Raw genomic sequence first — 17,957 nt, forward strand, 5'->3', positions numbered from 1 at the left:
CATCACTCATGGTACTTGTGGAGGTTTGGCAGGCAGCAAGTGGGAGACAGACACCTTGCTCYTGTCTGGAAAACTGTGTCCTGAGTRTTTGGTGTTGGTGGGGTGGCAGGAGGCTTTTGCTGTGTTACATTTTGGAGGAGATTTGTATTTGGATTGAGACACGGGAGATCATGTTTCTTGGTCTCCCACACTGTATCTCAAAGAATGAAACAGGCTTTTGTCAAATTAAAACAACCCTTGTCTCTGAAGGCATTAATAAAGAACTTCAGCCCACAAATGTTAACTTTTTGAGTGTGGGGTTTATGTCCAGATTGTTAAACTGTTTTGATATCTTGAATGACAGCTGCTAAATAAATACTGTGCACTCTGCTGCCTAGAAAATATCAATATGAAGTGTGTGCAGGAGGAAAGAAAAAAATAATCCTGGCATTAGTGTTTGARGCATGGAGGTGAATAGATATTTAGGTTTCCATTAAGTCCTGGAAATGGCTGTAGGTTACCATCTTGTCTATCTAAAGCTTCTTGAACTGGTACTTGGAAAAGCAGTAGTGCCCGTCTGGAAGCTTAAAAACTGAAAACATCCTGTGTTTTGTTTCAAGAACATCTGACTGTTTTTTTTCCTTCTTCCATCTGCTTGGTGCATTTTAAGGTGTGTTCAGAAAACAGGTGGAAGAGTGCTCAGCAAACATGTTCTTCATAGACAAGCAGAGGTGACTAATGGGAAATAAGTCATTAAGTCATCAGTCTTAGCTTCCCATTTTATTCCCATTGTTATCCCAGCCGTTGAAATGGCCCCGTGAGGCTGTCACTGCCTTTAAATGCCTGCAGATGCTGCTGGTCAGTGACAAACAGCAACTTGTGGGGAAAGAAAGTGGCCTTAGTGATCCTGAGGGGCCCTTGGCAAGTGGCATGAGATRCTGAGTGGAAACTGAGTTTGGGCTGCCCATCAGCAGGCAGAGCAGAAGAGTGGGCATCTTGGATTTGGTTGAGTTGAAAAATTTGTCTTCAGGACTCTGACTGTTGTGGATTTGCTYCTAGATGGAGCAGCTCGAGGGTGGTTTTTCCTTACGAGCTCTGTGCATCCTCACAGTCACAGTAAATGGGTTTTTTTAATACATAATGAACAGTAGAAGAGTAAAACACTTATTGCTACAATAAAGTCAAACCAGCCATAATCTTGTTCTCCAATGTTTTTAAAGCTGGTAGTAAAAATCARAAGGAAGATAGGTCTGGTTTTCAGAGCAGAAATTGGAAACAAAGAGTGCTATCTGCTGGCCACATGAGTTCTGTACTTCATGCCCTGCTGGTGCTTTTGACTCATAGGACAATTTAGGTTACAGGTTAGCTGGGAAATGCTGGGGCTGCTTTCTCCCTGAGTCATGGCTTGGGTGTGCCCTCCACTGGGGCTGGAGCACCCTGCCTTCTTCCCAAGGKGTTCCTTAGGTTGTGATGTAGTCTGGTGTGTTCCTGGGAAACCTCTTTGAGGTTTGAGGTTCCTGGAAACCTCTTKGAGGCTCCTTCAGTGTGCTCCAGCTGCCGGTCGTAATTTCAGGGAGTAACTTCTTGTAAATGCCTCTGTTGTTTTATGGAGAGAAAACACTGAGGAATATGAGTGATCTGGAGTAATGAGGTAGCAGAGTTCCTGTTGTATTTATTTTTAAACTGCTCATCTACTGTGAGGTATCTTGTGCCTGATTCATTTTTATGGATTACGTAGGGGAAAGTTTGATTTATTGTCAATGAAGTGTCAGCTTAATTCTAGCCTGCATTTTGCTGGCTTGGGGAAAATGAATGCCAATTGCTCAGCTGCTGTAGACTGCTTTCTGTGCTTCAGTCAAGCTTCCTGCCACAGCATCCCAAGCAGGCAAGCTGTGCTTAAGGACTGACACGCTCTTGCTGAGCTTGGAGCCGTCTGTCAGAAGAAGCCAAAGAATGGCATTAAACTCAAAAGCTGCTTTAAAAAAAACAATTTCTTTCTGTGCTGTCTGCAAAGTTCAAGTGCCAGGAGAAGCGTGGGTGGTGATTTCTGCTCCCTGCAGTCCTGTATTATTTTTTTCCTCCCACATYCTCTCTCATACCTGAGAGATAACTTTGCTCTGAGACTGGATGAGCAGGGGTGGCTGCTTCCTATCTGGTGCTTCAGTTGATACCCTACTCCCAAATCAGCTGAAAATAAGCTGGAAATATTCTTTYTCTGGTGGGAAATGTAAGAGTTCCCTCCATCTTCCCAGGTTTAYCTGGGTCCATTCTGCACTGATTGTTTTCCTGGGGGAAGTGAGTAATTTAGAGCATCCTGGACTAAGAAGGAGCTGTGCTGTGCTAAGCCAGTACCAGTTTTCTTATGGCCTTTGCAATAAAGATTGAAAGAAGTAAAAAATGCTTATAGCTCATCCCAGCCTGCTGTAATGAAGGCAGGTTGTTCCCAAGCCAGTYCTGCTCTTCCATCCTCACCAGTTATCCCAGACTCCTGCCACAGGAAAGATGCTTTTGCAGTTTCATCACATATTCAGCAGTGACTCAAATATCTGAACTCTTGGAATTTTTTTTGGTTGGGTTGCTTTTTGTTTGATTTCAAGAATCCCCAARCATGCTGCTGAAGCTCAGCCAGAAGCAGCAGCTGTGCCCCTGTAGGCTCTGTGCACGGGATGGTGTCRGAGGAGAGGAGCCGTGAAGGGCAGAGCTGATTCCTGGTGGCTGGATCAGAGCTGTTAGAAGTGGTTTATTTTTTCCGTATCTGAACTTAATGAGCAGCTGAGCACAAGCTGGCTTTTGGGGTGGTGCAATGCCTGAGTGATTATTTGTAATTTTGATTAAAGTTTCTGCAATATGGAGCTGATCTTCTGTAGAACCAGCAGCCAGATGGCAAGCAGCACACAGGGGAGGGGAGAGCTCCCTGGGCTGGTATAGATCCCTAAAGTTACATAGAGTGGTCAGCTTGGATATTTAAGACCTAGAAGGAAGCTGTTGATTTGGGATTCCCATCCTGCTGGGAATTCACTCTGTGTTCTTCTGCACAGAGGTCTTCAGAGAAAGGATGCAAGTGAGAGGTAACTCGGAGGTACAAGCTGGGGTTCTTTTTTTGTGGAAACACATAATTMCTAGGCAAGAATCATCTTTGAGTCTGTCATGCCTGATATGAGGCCCCATGAAAGAGCCAAGAAAGAGTGAGAGGTGCTAAAAATCAAATAAATGAGGTCTTCCCATACTGGTGACAGGTTGGTGCAGTTCTTCAGGTGTGTTAGGCATGCAGGGGAGTCTGCCCTGTTGGGGTAGGAGCAGATAGGTGAGAGCCAAGTCCCTTGATCCTTCATTCCTTGAACAAAACAGTCCTGGACTGGAACACAAACTCGAGGCCTTTGTACCCTGAGAAATCTCAGGCAGCTCATTGTTTGCTCACAGATTACATTTGAAATTCAGAGGGGAAATACTCTGAGTACAGCAATCAGGATCTGGGTTGCAGCTTTGGAGGGGGAAACTTGCTCCAGCATTTTCTCCTGCCATAATGTAGCACATCACAAGCACAGTTAGCAGGCTCTTCAGTCTTCATAATTAGTCCTTTTATTCTTCTTCTGGCAAAAAAGAGTCTATATTATATATTAAGCAGTGGGGAAAAAAACAGATCGTGAGTGAATGTTACCCAAATAATGTGAAAAATTTGACAAGGATATCGAGACTGGAAGGATTTGAAAAGCTTTTTCCATCAGTGAGAAGCTGCTGATATCCCAGAGGAAATCATGATGGTTTCTAATTGATCTCAACTGKGTTCTTGGCATAATATAATTGTCCTTCTCCTGGAAGCTTGTTTTTTAAATGTGTTTTAGAACTGCAGTCTATAACCTGCTGCCTATGGATTTATTTTTACAAGATAACATGAAGAGCTTAGTAATTGTCTAGATATTTATCAAGTGTGGTAATTAGCTGGCTTTGAGAAAATCCATGGGAAGTATGTTTTTGTTAATCAATGGGAATATAATAAGCATTTGATTTTAGATTTGGCTGTTGCTGAACAAGAGTAAGAACAAGTCATTCTGTGTTTTTTTCCTTTACATAATTCATTCCTTTTCCATTAAAGCCTGCTCCCCAGCCCAAAATGAGAGAAGTAAATGCGGGGAATATGATTCTGCTRTTGAACACTTTTCCCCATTGTGGCAGGCAGCGAGTGTTCAGTGATTTTTGCTTTATATTGAATCATTTTTATTTTTAAAGTGCTGTGAAAATGCCATCACATGAATAAAAGTGGCAGGCTGTAYCCCTAGTATTGGTGAGTGAATGGTGTCAGAATTCTATGAAATAACAGTTCTAGTAGTACTGTGWGCTCAGGTACTCCATGGCAGTGCTSCTGTTTATTTAGGGTACCTGATAGGTGGTATCAGAATTTGCAGGAGTAATAAATAGTGGTGGTTAAACATTCCAGGGAAACTTGTTTTGGAAATCACTGCAGGCACTGAAATAGTGCTGGCAGTGAGTGGCTGGTGCAGAGCCCTTGGGCTGCAGGAGCAGAAGGGATGTGTAAGGAAAGGTGAGATGTTGTGCAGGGTCTCAGGTAAATAAAAGCATATTCTGGGGCAGGTCATGGTGGAAACTCGGGGTTTGTACAACAGAAATGATGAGTGACTCTCTGGGTGGTCACTGCAGTCCAGAGTAGCCATGGGGTGTGTCCCAGGAAAGCTTGAGGCAGCCAGGTATCCTCCTGAAATGAGTGGTGGATTTCACTGCTGCCTCTCTTGAAGAAAATCCTTTCATCCACTTCTGGGAGAATGCTATTTCAGCCCCTGCTCCTCAGTGAAAGGTGGAAAAGCTCTTTTWTCCTGGTTAAACATGCCTATTAACCTGTGTTCCTGCAGCTCAGCAGCAATAGCCCAGCCAGGGGCTGTTTGTCTGGGGAGTGTGGCACAATCCTGTGAGGGCTTTAACATAGYACTGTGCCTTTTGAAGAACAGAGGTGTAAAAATTCCCATTCTTCCCTTTCCTTGTTCAGYTGTGCTCGTCCTCATCCATGCAGTGTTTCCATTGGCTCTTCAGCCTACGCAAACACTGAATTCCTATTGTAGCATCTTGGAGGAAAAGCCTCTCAGGGTTTTTGTGTAATTTAAAGAAAGATCCCAGGCATCAGGCAACAGACCCTCTTTGTTGGTTTGCTTTTGTCAACTTTAAAGGCTTGTGAAAAAACAGGCAGCTATGTCCTTAAAAAAGAAAATAAATTGTACTTAAAAAAAGAAAATAAGTTGTACTGGCAAAAGGAAAATGTATAAAGTGTATGCCTTGAACATAAATGCCTCTTTTAAGCTTTTGAATTGGTTTCTTCTCCCAGGATCAGTTTAAGTGTGCAGCTTAATTAGTGCAGCAGCGGAGAGGGGACATCGTTGTGCGCGGCTGGAAGGAAGGGTGACCATAAAACTCTGGTGGGAACCCATGTGCCTGTGTGTGCAGTGGAATTGTGGAGTCATCTGRGTTGGAAAACACTTTGGAGTTCAACCATTGGCCCAGCGCTGCCAAGGCCACTACTCTACCATGTCCCCAAGAGCCAATCTACACAGGGATGGGCACTCCAAAGCTCCCTGGGCAGCCCCTGCCAAGGCCTGAGCACCCTTTCCATGCAGAAATTCCTGCTGATGTCCACCCTGAGCCTCCCCTGGCCCAGCCTGAGGCCGTTTCCCCTTGTCCTGTCCCTGTTCCCTGGAGCAGAGCCCGACCCCCCCGGCTGTCCCCTCCTGTCAGGGAGTTGTGCAGAGCCACAAGGTCCCCCCGGAGCCTCCTTTGCTCCAGGCTCAGCCCCTTTCCCAGCTCCCTCAGCCGCTCCTGGGGCTCCAGACCCTTCCCAGCTCCRYTCCCTGCCCTGGACAYGCTCCAGCCCCTCTAGAACAAGATATAGCCCTTGACACGGGGACAGTCACTGCCCTGGGCTTGTGGCCACCCCATGACTGGAACAGCCCAGGGGCCATTATTTACCTATGTATTTATTACATAAATATTTATGATAATTATTTGGAAATAGGTATGGTATTTAAATATATAGGAAACAGTTATCATCTCATTTTTTCTTGCTGTTCATCTGCACAGCATCCATTAATTTTGGCTCTCTGCTGTTTGCTTTCGCAGTGTCCAGTTGCAGGGGGTGCCATTAAGACATACTTTCACTTGCTATTTTTAACCCATGTCCTTTTTTTGGCTTTCCATGAGTACWCGTATAATGTCAGGCTGTCAGGGATCTGTCTTTCAGCAGCATTTCCTGGCATGGGAAAAGGAGGTGTTCCTGAGAAATTACTGTATTATGACACATGGATGTAAGCTGGGCTTAAGTTACTATCCAGATGGATGGGCAGGGGTGAGCTCTGACCACATAAAATATCTGTAGTAAAATAATCACTTTTATCAGACAAATCCTTCCTCTAAATGCACCAGTACTTATTGCATTTATACCCATAGCTTGGAGGAGGACAAAATTCAGAAGATGAAAGTCTGAAAATGTGTATGAATATGCAATTTTCATTGTTATCAGGCCCACRAAATATTGAGAAGGTGCTTTCTGGCTGGAATTTTCACAAATGCAGAAAGCCCTGCGACAATTGCCTTGACCTTAGAAATTGGTGGCMGAGGAGTTGCAGCTGCTTTGGGTCACAAAGGGCGACAGGGTCACCCTGGAGTAATGAATAATTCCATTTTCTGCACCATACCAAGAAACTTTACAGCAGACAGTAAGGGCTTCATTATCCTCTTTCAAAAGCAGGTGATGCAGCAGGCACGGGGAAGGCTTTATTTGGGTTTTTCCATCTTATTTTCTAATTTAAATTGAAATGAGGATGTGCTAATTACCATAAACAGTGGCAGAAAATGCACGGGACGTCGCTCTGTGCAAGGGTTTTATTCCTCAGAGCGACAAAAATCAGCCTGTGCTCTCCCGAGTTTTACTGGAAATGCTCGGCTTGAGTTCTGCTTAATTTCTTCTCAGGATGCATCTTCCTGACTTTRGATTGCAAAGCTCAGATAATTAATCTTCCTGAATTTTTGTCTTGCTTGTACGTGCAGTCACCGGTGTTAGATGCAACCTGCTGGGTATGGTGGGTTAGATGAGAGCTTTAACTCAGCCTTAACTCAGCTAAGGCTGGGATATTTTTTTCCCTCTTCAATATAAAACAAGCATTTTATGAAGGTATGAGAGATTATTTGTATAAATAATCCCTCTCCCTGACTTTCTCCCATTCAGCTGAAGAACTCCACTTCCAACAAATGCATCTAAGCTCATCTCCTTTAAAATCTATTTATTTTATACTCAAATATAAAGAAGCCTTGGATTTATCTGGGGATATCCCAATTAACTGTGGGAACATATCTTTGTTTTCTCATTTGTGAGGTGTTTAAAAGGTGTTATTAAAATCACCAAGAGTCACAGGTGAAACGTTTGCCTGGGAATAGTGCAGGGATCTATTTGGGGTGGTATTTCAGGCTCTTGAGATGTACTGATTGCTGAGTTCTTGCTGGCCTTGCGATAAAAGGAGCTTTTCTTCTCTGATTCCATAAGTTTGTTGGGTTTTTATGTTCAAAATGCAAAGTACAAAATGTACAAAACCAATTAAAATTTTCTTTCTGCTCCTTACAGTTTCTACAGATGTTATTCAGACTCTGCATTTTACTTTCCAGTCCTCAAAGCACAATGCATACTTTTCCGGATAAGATCTATCGGTTTTTAAGTATATCTTTTTTGTCTTGCAGACCTGGGCCTGGACCAGTTCATAGTGAAACGYTACGATGGGAAGGTGAGCACGTTAGACTATTAAATGTATTTTATTTAATGGCTTTTTAAAACTAGAATCCTTCGGTTATTACCTGTGTGAGGGTATAAGTTAAATTAATTGTGTGAAGCATTCTCTTGTGAGCTTTTTCTTGTTCAGTAGCATTGCAGTGCTTTTTCTGTAATGACAGAAAGATAATTTCTATAAAAGAACCTTATTTTAATGTTTACAGACAGAATATTACCACTATTATTACCATTATTTACAGAATATTACCACTTCCTATCATCTGGCGGGCTGGGAAATCACGGGTTGTAATCACATTTCTTTGCTGGTTCTTTCTGACTGTGTGAAAGCCCCACAGGTTAAACCATTTCAGGGGAAACTTACTGGACCTTCAGATTCCTGAAGGAAGGAGGTGTTCCCATGTTTTTTTCTGCATCCCAACCATTTCCACCCTATCAAACAGCTTTTCTCTGTTCCACTTTTGAACCCCAGGCCCTTCTGCAGCAGTACACAACTCTTCTGARTGTTTGTGCTGGTAATATCTTAATCAAGCTCTGATCTAGTTTTGTCTCCCKGTGAAAGTGGAGCTCATGTAGCATCCCACCTGTTCTTATGGATATCACAGAGCTAATTCATCCCCGCTGTAAATCCCACTGGTGTAGTAAAGGCAGCTCTGCCCCAGGCCTAGCAGCTCAGATGGACTCCTTGATGCAGAGAACTGCAGGTTGGTTAATTTTCTATCATATCACCATGAGCACATGATGGCTCTCCAGCTTCTAGCAGCATTTTCACCTGCGTCATCCGAAAATAAAGCTTTCAAAGGGACATCAGCACATCAGCATCTCACCCCTTATTGCTGTACAGTGCACCTGACACAGAGTGTCAGGTATTTCTAGAAAATCTCAACACTGAGGGGAAAAAAYGACATTTCAAGCTTTATATAAACACAGTGTGGGCTGAACATGTGCAAATCCTTATTTTGTGTTTAGCAGGGACAGGTAACAACAAGATGATCAAATACCTGGGGTCCCTATCGTCAGCAATGGGCGAGTGTGCTGGTTACCCAGGCAGCAGAGCAGGGCTTTGCTGGAAGACAGACAACTGGGAGGTGGATTTTGGCAGTCAGTTTTGATACATAAAGCTCCAAAGTGTGTCGTGAACACCTGTTTTCTTTTCCCCTCTGCCACAAACGTGATGTCTGCTTTTTGTGATTGAAAAAAAACAACCCCGCCAAAGGAAGGACGTATATTCTTTGCAAAATACCCGGTGTTTCTCTCTCTGGTTTCATGACAGTCTGTTTTGCATCTGCTCACTTTCATCATTTTATTTTGTCAAGCTATCACCCTCATCCCTTAGGCTTTACATAAACAAGATTTGTTTGTAGGGAAGAAGTGCTGAATCCCACACTATTTTTGCTAATCGCTCCTCTGTTCCTGAGCGCTCTGCAGGCGAATCCCAGCACTCTGAATAAAAGATCCAAAGGCAATCCCTTTGAACTCAACTTTCTGTTGCTTTGCCCCTCAACAGCGAGGGSTCTGACCTGTAGTAGACTGAAACAGATTTTTATATAACTTACAGATGTTGCTGCTGCACTTGGATGTCTCCRTGCTGTGGTTTGATTGCCTGAAAGTGAGGCAGCAGATTTAGGGGGCTGCAGTGCACTTTGCTTTATTATTATCTTCTCCTGGGACCTACTTTTTCCACAGCCTAATAACACCCTGGAAGCAATGTGCTCTGAAAATGAAGAAATAGAGGTTCTTGTCTCTTAAAGATGCCTTGGGACTGGCTACATCTGGCTATGGCTGTTAGGGCAGTGGTAATGTCCGGGTGAGAGGATAATTTAAGGAGAACATTAAATGAGCTGGCCTTGGCTCTCCCTTGGTAATGAAGGAAGCTGACAGTAGATTGATCTGACAGCAGCTTGTTCTCATTTTGTTGCTTTCTTTGGGTTTCAGTTTTAAAAAAATAACACTGCTTTTAGTCAGCCAAGCACAACTGAGGTGCTGCAGAGCTGACCTCACTCATTCTGAGTTTCACTGAGATGCAAAGTCCTTTTGCATCTCTCTCTCTCTGCCTGGTTCCAGCAACACATTCCTCTTGGATTATCAAAGCAGCCTCTACCTGGAGGGGATTTGCTTTTGTGTGCTGGAGGAGCTCTGAGCACAAGCAGAAGGGTGAGAGGGTCATCACTGTTCCCCTAAGCATCCCCATGGATATCACACAGAGATAATGGGATTTGTGCTTCTCAGAAATAGGCCTGATCACTGGAAATTTCCTCTCCCTTTTGAAGGAGAAAGRAGTTTGTGAGCAGTCAGACACAAGCAAGCAGTGCTGCTCAAAAGCACTGATAATCCACAGGCCAGATCCTGGCTGAAGAGTGAGAGAGAGGATTGATTTCAGTTCCAGGCAGAGATTGCACGCAGGCTKGCATGCAAGTAGTAATTTAGGAGATTCAATTAATGTGACCATGCAGTTAGTTGCATTTTAATTACATATTCCAGGACAGTGTTTGAAGCGTCAGTGTGAATTTTGAGCGTCTATGTTCAAGATCTAAATGCTGCAGCATTAGTGAGATGATGTATGAGCTACTCCTTTCCCGTTTTATGTAGGTAGAACTACCATCAAAACAGTTAACTGGCTGTTGTGGGGTGATCAGGACTGATCTTGCCAAAGGATTTTGGGGAGCAATGTGCCTCTGTGTCGTGGCTGTGTCAGGTTTCTCCTTTCCCATTTTATGTAGGTAGAACTACCATCAAAACAGCTAACTGGCTATTGTGGGGTGATCAGGACTGATCTTGCCAAAGGATTTTGGGGAGTGATGTGCCTCTGTATTGWGGCTGTGTCAGGATTCTGAGCCAGTTTGCTGTGCTTGGGACTGAATGCAATGGTGAAAATATCCACGTTTATCCCCTCTTCCTTCCCCCCTTCTTCCTACTGATGATTTACAGAGTTACTGGAGAGGGAGGTGAACRTTACTGCCTTATTAATGGCAACAGTGCTCCTGTAATTTGAGGCTAAATGCTTTTTCTTCACTCATGCAAGACCAAAAACCCTGGAGACACTCATCCAGCACAAACCTTTGGTCAGATGTGCTGCGTGCCAGCACAGGCTCATGCTTTTGGGCTGTGTGCGTACAGGGAAACAACCTGTGGCTCTGTTTTTGTCTAAGAGTGGTGGTTTCTTCCCTAGGGAAGCAAGCTCTGCAAAGTAGGGGGAAAGAGGCATTGATTACTATTCATTCAGAGTAGAAAAAGGGTATTAATCATCTTGTAGACATTTCATATGGAGCCTGAGCCAAAGGCTGATGTGAGAACAGACACAGTCTCAGGGTGCTGTGGTGTGGAGGTGCCCAGACCATGATTGTCTGTCTGCTGTGTTTCCACTGTCTCTTCCCTATTGCATTTGGCAGTGAGAAAGCATGTGTTTTTAACCCATCTGTAGGAGAAATATCTCATGTTTTAGTGATGAATATGCTCTCACTAAGTAGTATAGATTTCTTACCACGTCTGACCTGCCATAAGCTTCATTAATGTTACATAAATTGTCGTGCAGACTTTGTTAAAAGTTTTCTTTTTTTCATCCCTCTCTCTATCGATGGGATTTTTTTTTTTTTTGCTTATGCATTAATGATTGACAAGCTTCATTTCTCAAAGAAATAAAGAAACAGTGGTGTTCATGTTATTGCTCTGAATCATGAGCTGCATATCCCACTCTGTCCCCACCCTGGTGAGCCAGCACAGGAGCTCCCAGGTCTCCAAGCTGAGTTTCCAGCAGTGAGTCCTGGTGGAAAGGGGAGGGTGAGCTGGAGAGTTTTTAAGAGACCTCTATCCTATTTAGGAAATAAAAGCCCCACTCTAGATAGGTTATTAGTTTAATTAGGATACACTTGACTTGCTCTTTTTTTTCCTCCTGTGGGGAGAATTCCTTGCTACTGCTCGATAAGAACAAAAGCCTTCGAGCTACCAGCAACTGCTTCCCCTCCTGCAGTAAGTAATTAGAGAGTGCCCTTTAATTAAATTTATGACTTAAGTATTTCCTGCCAGCACTTATGTTTACATCTCTAGATGTTTGGGGATGCYGTAAAGTAATGCCAAGTGAGGTGAAAGACAAGGAAAATACTTCAGATGGTGTCTCTAAGGGCTGSTAAAACATCTGGAATTCATTACTACTGTATGATGCAGGTCATATCATGGACCAGTGCAGTGAGTATCTTCAGCTACCCTCACCTGAAAGTGTGTGTCCATTAAAGAACACTTGCTGGGAGTCGGCTCAGGAGGCAGATTTCTTTYCAGATCRTTTAAAGAGCATCTCAAGAGCTGAGGAGCTTGAACAAAATGTACTTGGGGAGGTTCCCCAAGGAGAAGACTGGAGGTAGAGGGCCCATCCTTTTCTGGTGGATTGAARGATCTTGCTCTCAGGTTTGAAAAAGTGGGGGAAAAAGGAGCCTTGATTTATTAGTTCAGATTTCTGGGATCCTTTGCTCTGCATGAGGCTCCTACCAGAGTGGACAAGTTGCTGTAGAACCCAGACTTGCAGCAGGTGAGACAGGCTCAAAATCCTGCTGTCATTCTGGAGCCAAACTCTTGGTCTGAGCTCCTGTGTTTAAATGCCTCTGAAACCTTCATTCCAAAGGATCCAACTCTAAAAGTTGCSTTACCAAAATCCAGTGTCACAATTCAGCAAAGAGTAGCATGAAGTGTGGGTGCCCTTTAGCTAAGTGAGCCCATTACATGGAAAGGACCCTCTGAATGTTCTCTAGGTGAAACGCAGTGGAAACAGGTGRGGAGTGCTCTAAATCCAACTGTGACATCTGTCTGTTGTGACAGAGTTGGCAATGAGTGTGTTCCCAGTGTCTGCAGTTGAGGCTTGGTTCTGGCTTGCCTGGAAATACCTTGAAGCCCTCCCAGTCCATAATCTGTGTGAAATRTCACTGTCCAATTTAAAAATCCCTGCTTTTAAATTCTTTCACCCTCTGATCTCGGCACAAGTAGTATTTGCACAAGTAATAACCAGGACATGGGTAACAACCATGACCTGAGCTGTTTGAACATTCTAGAATTGTCATCAGGAAGTGGTAGTGGCACAAAATCCTTGCCCGTGGCTTTGTGGAAGCAAGCAGAGATGCAGTTTATTGCAGATAACCASCAAAGCTGAGCTGAGGTTTTTATCYTCTTTGCTTTCTTTGCTGACACCCTGTCCACRCTGGTTGGTTTCTCTGCTTGTTGGCTTTCCCCTCAGCCAAAGTTGACCCTCCTGTCTGTTCCAGTTACTTCTGATGTTTCCCTGTTTGCTGGAACATGTGTGAACACTGAACTGTGCGAATTCTTCTCTTGGTTTGCTTTTAATAAAACTGGATTTCATCAAAGAAAATACATAATTGTTCTAACACAGTGTGCAAGCATCCCTGTGGCACTTGGGCTGCTTTAGGTACAGAGCAAATATCTTCCTTTTCTGCCACTTCTACCTAACATTTGTAGTGTATTTTGGCTTTGACAAAGCTCTATTTGCTGTTACCTTTTTGTACTCTTAATTCTGCTGCTCATTTCCACAGGGCTCTTAACTAAAATCCTCTGGTTGTTTTTTGTCCTTTCTTGTTCTGGTTTCTAGGAACTCGGTGGGTGTTTCTTCCAGCTGCCAATATCTCTAATACGTGTCTTTGTTCTAATTCTGGTTTGTGGTTTTTTTTTGTGTAACCAAGCATTCCCTCGTTTTCTTCCCTTTTCTAACCCTCTCCCCTCCCTCCAGGATTTCTGGCAGGTACAAAGCAGACAGCATGTGCTTTGATGAGTTTGTGCTTCAGACCTCATAATATGCACTTTTCATGTGAAAGGGACAGTGTATGCTCACCCCTTCTCGCTGCTCCTCTGATAAATAATCCTGAATGCTCTCCTTGATCCTCATCCTGAAGGATTTATTTCTGAACACCTGAGTTTGGCTTGTGGAGAGAACAGTCCTCAGGGTAGCCATTAATACCTGGCTCTATTAACTGGAATTGCTTTGAGCAAAGCTCACATGTACATCTCCCTGCCCTCCTGGATTCACAGTGTCCTCTGRGGTTTCTGTCTTATTTTGCAGCTTGATGAGACTCTGATAGAACCRGCTCTGCTGGAAAATGTGTTTTCCCCTTGAGGCCACAAAGTTAGTTTGATTCTCTGGCCAAATACTTTAGGGAAACATCATCAATTTGAATGTGTGTAGGTTTGGGGAAGGTTGCATTTGCAAACTCGAGTTTTTCAAGTTACAAAATTATGTAGAGTGAACTGTATTAAGGAATATGTTAGGAAGAAGATATTTAGTTGTTATAGTCCTTWAACTGGTTTGTAGAAAAAAAGCACTAGAAAACCAAAGGGATGTTGATTCAATATTAGTAAGYTAGGTGGAAAATATCTCTAAACACTTTGAGTTTGCCCTGTAGCTTTGTGACCTTAATCAAATCTATAGGGGAAGTTAGGGAAGAATAAACAACTTGGTAATATGCCCTCAGTGGGGGTATGCAGTCTTTTAATCAAAAATGGTTTCTGGGCTTTTTCTGGCTTTAATTTCTTTGATAGTTTTGCTGGTGTTAGATTAATGCTTAATACTTGAGGGACACAAAACTGAGCTCTGTCCTTGGGTGACATGGAGTTAGCAGGCAGAAGGGGTAGGGATGGAGAGGGTGGCAGGGAATGTTTTAGGAGATGCTTGACCTCACTAGACTACAAAAGGAGGGAAAATCTGGGTGAGAGAAGCAGRTGAAGAAAAAGGAGTGAGAGAGGGAAAGAGAATTGGGGAATTGGAGAATTAGCAAGATTTTGATGGGTGGGTACCAAGAGTACAGCCCCAACCTCATCATCTGAGCCAGGGTTTAATCCCTTTTTATAGAGAATTATTCTTTTCCTCATGTCCTTTCACAYTGGGATTTCTGTCTGAGAGGAGSAGCAGCGCATTATCAACACAATGARTTGATCTTGGTGTAATGCAGGCTGAGATGAGGGAGAGCAGCATCCCAATTTCCATCAGAGACCTAAACAGCCATTTAAATTCAGAGGTGGCAAAACTCAGCTCGTTTCAGAAGTTTGCTGTGGGCTATCAAGGACCCTAATTYCAATCCTCCCCCATTAAATTTCAATGCAGAATGCCCCTGTGGTCCTACAGATTGCAATTTCATTACCCTGTGGAGGGCTGAGGGGAGCACAAGTGTAGACTGTCCCTTTTCCAAGGCATTTCCTATTTGCTTTTCCAGCAGGGGTTCTCCCTTGCATGAGTGGCTCCGCTGCCTGCAGAGGGTCGGGAAAGCCTGTGTCGATGATTTTTCTGGGTTGTACAGAATGCTGGCCTTGCACTTCAGGTGCCTTTTGTTTGAAAGGTGGTTTGAATATTTACAGCCTTGCTGGAAGGGAGGGAATGCAGATTTCTCTTTCCAGTCTCAGCACTCCACCTGCAGTAATAATTGCTGCCTAGGTTTTGATTCTTTTACTGAATTGAGAGTGAAATGTAGGACAACCTCATCCACATCCTTCTCTATATTTTTGTGCTTCTCTGTAGATCCACAGGTAAAATAACCCCCCATAATCAAAAGTTTCAAAACCCTCGTGATTAAAATACTTGAAAGGTATTACCTGCCAGTTATGCAGTATTATCTGCCAACAGTAAATTTTAAGCATTTTCCTAGGTCAGCACTCAGCCACCACAATTTACTGTGGAGAAYCTGTTTGTGCTTTCCTTTACTTCATAGCAAATTATCTGGAGCCCTTAGGAATGATATTGTGAGCTTTCCCSTGGCTAAAAGAGGTTTGTGAGTTTCAAAAGGTCCTTGTGCTGATTCCATCACAGCCTCAAACACCTTTTTTGTTATTTAATGACATAGAAAACATGATATCAAAATGCCAGGTGGTGGATTTAAAATTGCTTATTTTACATCCACATTATGGAACTGGCTTTAAAAACTCTTAAATCCCTCCGTTTTTCCCCTAAGTCCTTTTTCTGTATGTTTCATAGTGTGGAGGGACCTCCCCTATCTGGTTTTTCTTAAATGACTTTGCAACATTTGGGCTGAAAGGCTCCATTTTTAAATCTAGTCCTGAAAGCCTTTTTATTTCTTTGTTCAGTTTTCTTAAAGTGTAGTGTCTAGAATCTCTGGATACATGCTTTGGCTCTTCAAAGTTTAAATCTTAAAAAAAAAAGCAAAATTTAAAATCTCCTGTTTTCAGTTCAGTTAATTCAGACAGAGTTGAAAGAATTAATATTTTTAATTATACAACAAGCTGGTTTGCACTTGTCTGTGACAAAGTCTCTTGGTATTTATTTCCCTGGATTTTCAACAGCTCTCCTTGGGAAAAAGCTKCAGTAATCCATGCCTGTCCTTCTGGCAAATAGGACTTATTTTCCTATGTGCCTACAGTAAACCATGAAATAAATACATTAATATTTTCCATAACTGAAGGTGGTTAGKTGGGACTGAAAGAGAATTGCTTTGCCTCCAGGTGACTTCACTCAACACTCACGGGTTTGTATTTGCTCACACATTATTGGTCACCTGGAAGTGTTTCTTTTCAAAAGGACCAAATCGAGTACAATGCTGTTTGTCAATAAAAGATGGTTTATTCTTCATCAAAAATCCCTTGCTAATTGACAAAATTGCTTCCTGGTTCTGGAGAAATACTAATTTTTTCTCGTGGATATTARTTTTATTGTTGTTTTGGAAGGTGTAAGTGGTCACATCAGGCAGGTAGATTCCTGAAGCTTTGGTTTGTGGAAGTGCAAAGGTGGTGCTGAAGTTACAGGAATAAATGTGCCCAAGGTGTCCTTTCCTTCTCCAGATGGAAATCCAAACTGGCAGCTCTCAGAGACTTCCCAACAAAGTGTTCTTCCCAAATTAAGTGCTGTAGTTTCTGGAATGCCAGCTGAAGTGGAGCTGCCAGGATTTRGGTGATCAGGCTTTTCTAGACATGCGTTAGGAATGGGAACGCCAGTGCCACATGTCCATCTGCAGAGAAGGCATCCCTCCATGTGCAAAAACTCCTTGATTTTTCAGATGTGCATCATTTAATATTACCACATTTCCCTCCTGGGAAAACAGTTTTAAAATCCAAACTAAAGGTTATATTTGGCAAGGAATGTAAGGATTCGGTGGGGCTTTTCCCCCAAATCCTTTGTTACTTGGGAGCTGTACCATGTTGTTGGCTTGGCAGAGGCTCCAGCAGCAGATCAATTTTGGGGTGGAATATGTGACATTTGTGGTGTATCTTTGGGTGCTTTGCAGCCTGTCTGTACGTCCAAAGCTCCAGGGAGTTGCCTGCATGCAGCACTCGAGTGTTTCCTCCAGCACGTGGGTTTGGGGGAGCTTTGATCTGTTAAACCCACAGCCTGATGCTGTTGGAGCTTGCAGCCTGACTTGGGAAGGTCAAACCAAGCTCAGTATCTTGAAATTAAATTAATTTTTGGATCTGTCCTCAATGTCTGGAACTGTGAGAGAATCTGCCTGTCACTAGTTTTGTTCCACTGACACTGGACCGGTGGCTTCTCACTGAATTTACACAGCCTCGCTTGTGCCAAAAGCAGTGAGATATTTGAGTTTATTTTTCTTTTTATATGTTAATTTGGATGTCTGCTCGTCTGTGTGCTTGTTAAATATGAATCAACTGCTTGATTAAAATACACATCATAATTGTAAACGGTTCCCCATGGCTTGCTCACTCATGAATGCTCGGGTTGAAATGTTTTTTTGGGGTGTGTTGAATGATCTTAAACAATTACTCTGGTTTTGGGAGTGGATTTAACATTGAAAAAAATGATAAGTGGAAGACATTTGACTGTTTTAATTGTGTACTCTGAGAATTACCTTGTGCTCAGATACAAATGGGTTTGAATAATTAATTTGTGAAGAAGATGTGTCTCTAAAAGAGGATGGRGGTTTGGAAAGGGATTTTTCCCTGGGTGTTCTGGTGCCATGCATTCCCTTTCTGGCTAAAGATGGGAGTGTGCTGGAAGGAAGGTGGGATGTGAAAAAGGGTGGTTTTAGGTATTTCTGTGGACTGACTTTGGGTCAATCGCTTTGAGGGATGACAACAGCCTACATTGTGCTTTGTGAAGTAGGTAGGTTGATTTTTTTTTTTTTTAGCTTTTCAGATTTAATTTTAATTTTCTATTTGACTATATTTTTATTTTTCTTACTTTTTAAATTTTAAATTACCTTTATTTAAATTTTTAATTTTTAATTATTTTCTTTTCTATTTTTAAATT

At 42.8% G+C, this 17,957-nt stretch overlaps 1 protein-coding gene across 2 annotated transcripts in view; it reads left to right on the forward strand.

The window, feature by feature from the left end:
* MICU1 (mitochondrial calcium uptake 1) overlaps window positions 1–17,957 on the forward strand; it is an 82,262-nt gene that overhangs the window by 25,118 nt on the left and 39,187 nt on the right. For both annotated transcript variants that reach the window (XM_057381091.1, XM_057381092.1), the window contains exon 6: window positions 7,711–7,754. In XM_057381091.1, the coding sequence (XP_057237074.1) occupies window positions 7,711–7,754 (44 nt within the window). The remainder of the gene's footprint in view (window positions 1–7,710; window positions 7,755–17,957) is intronic.

Source organism: Malurus melanocephalus, unplaced genomic scaffold (assembly GCF_030028575.1).
Source record: "Malurus melanocephalus ecotype Western Australia unplaced genomic scaffold, MMel_1.1 scaffold_491, whole genome shotgun sequence".
NCBI classification, from domain to species: domain Eukaryota; kingdom Metazoa; phylum Chordata; class Aves; order Passeriformes; family Maluridae; genus Malurus; species Malurus melanocephalus.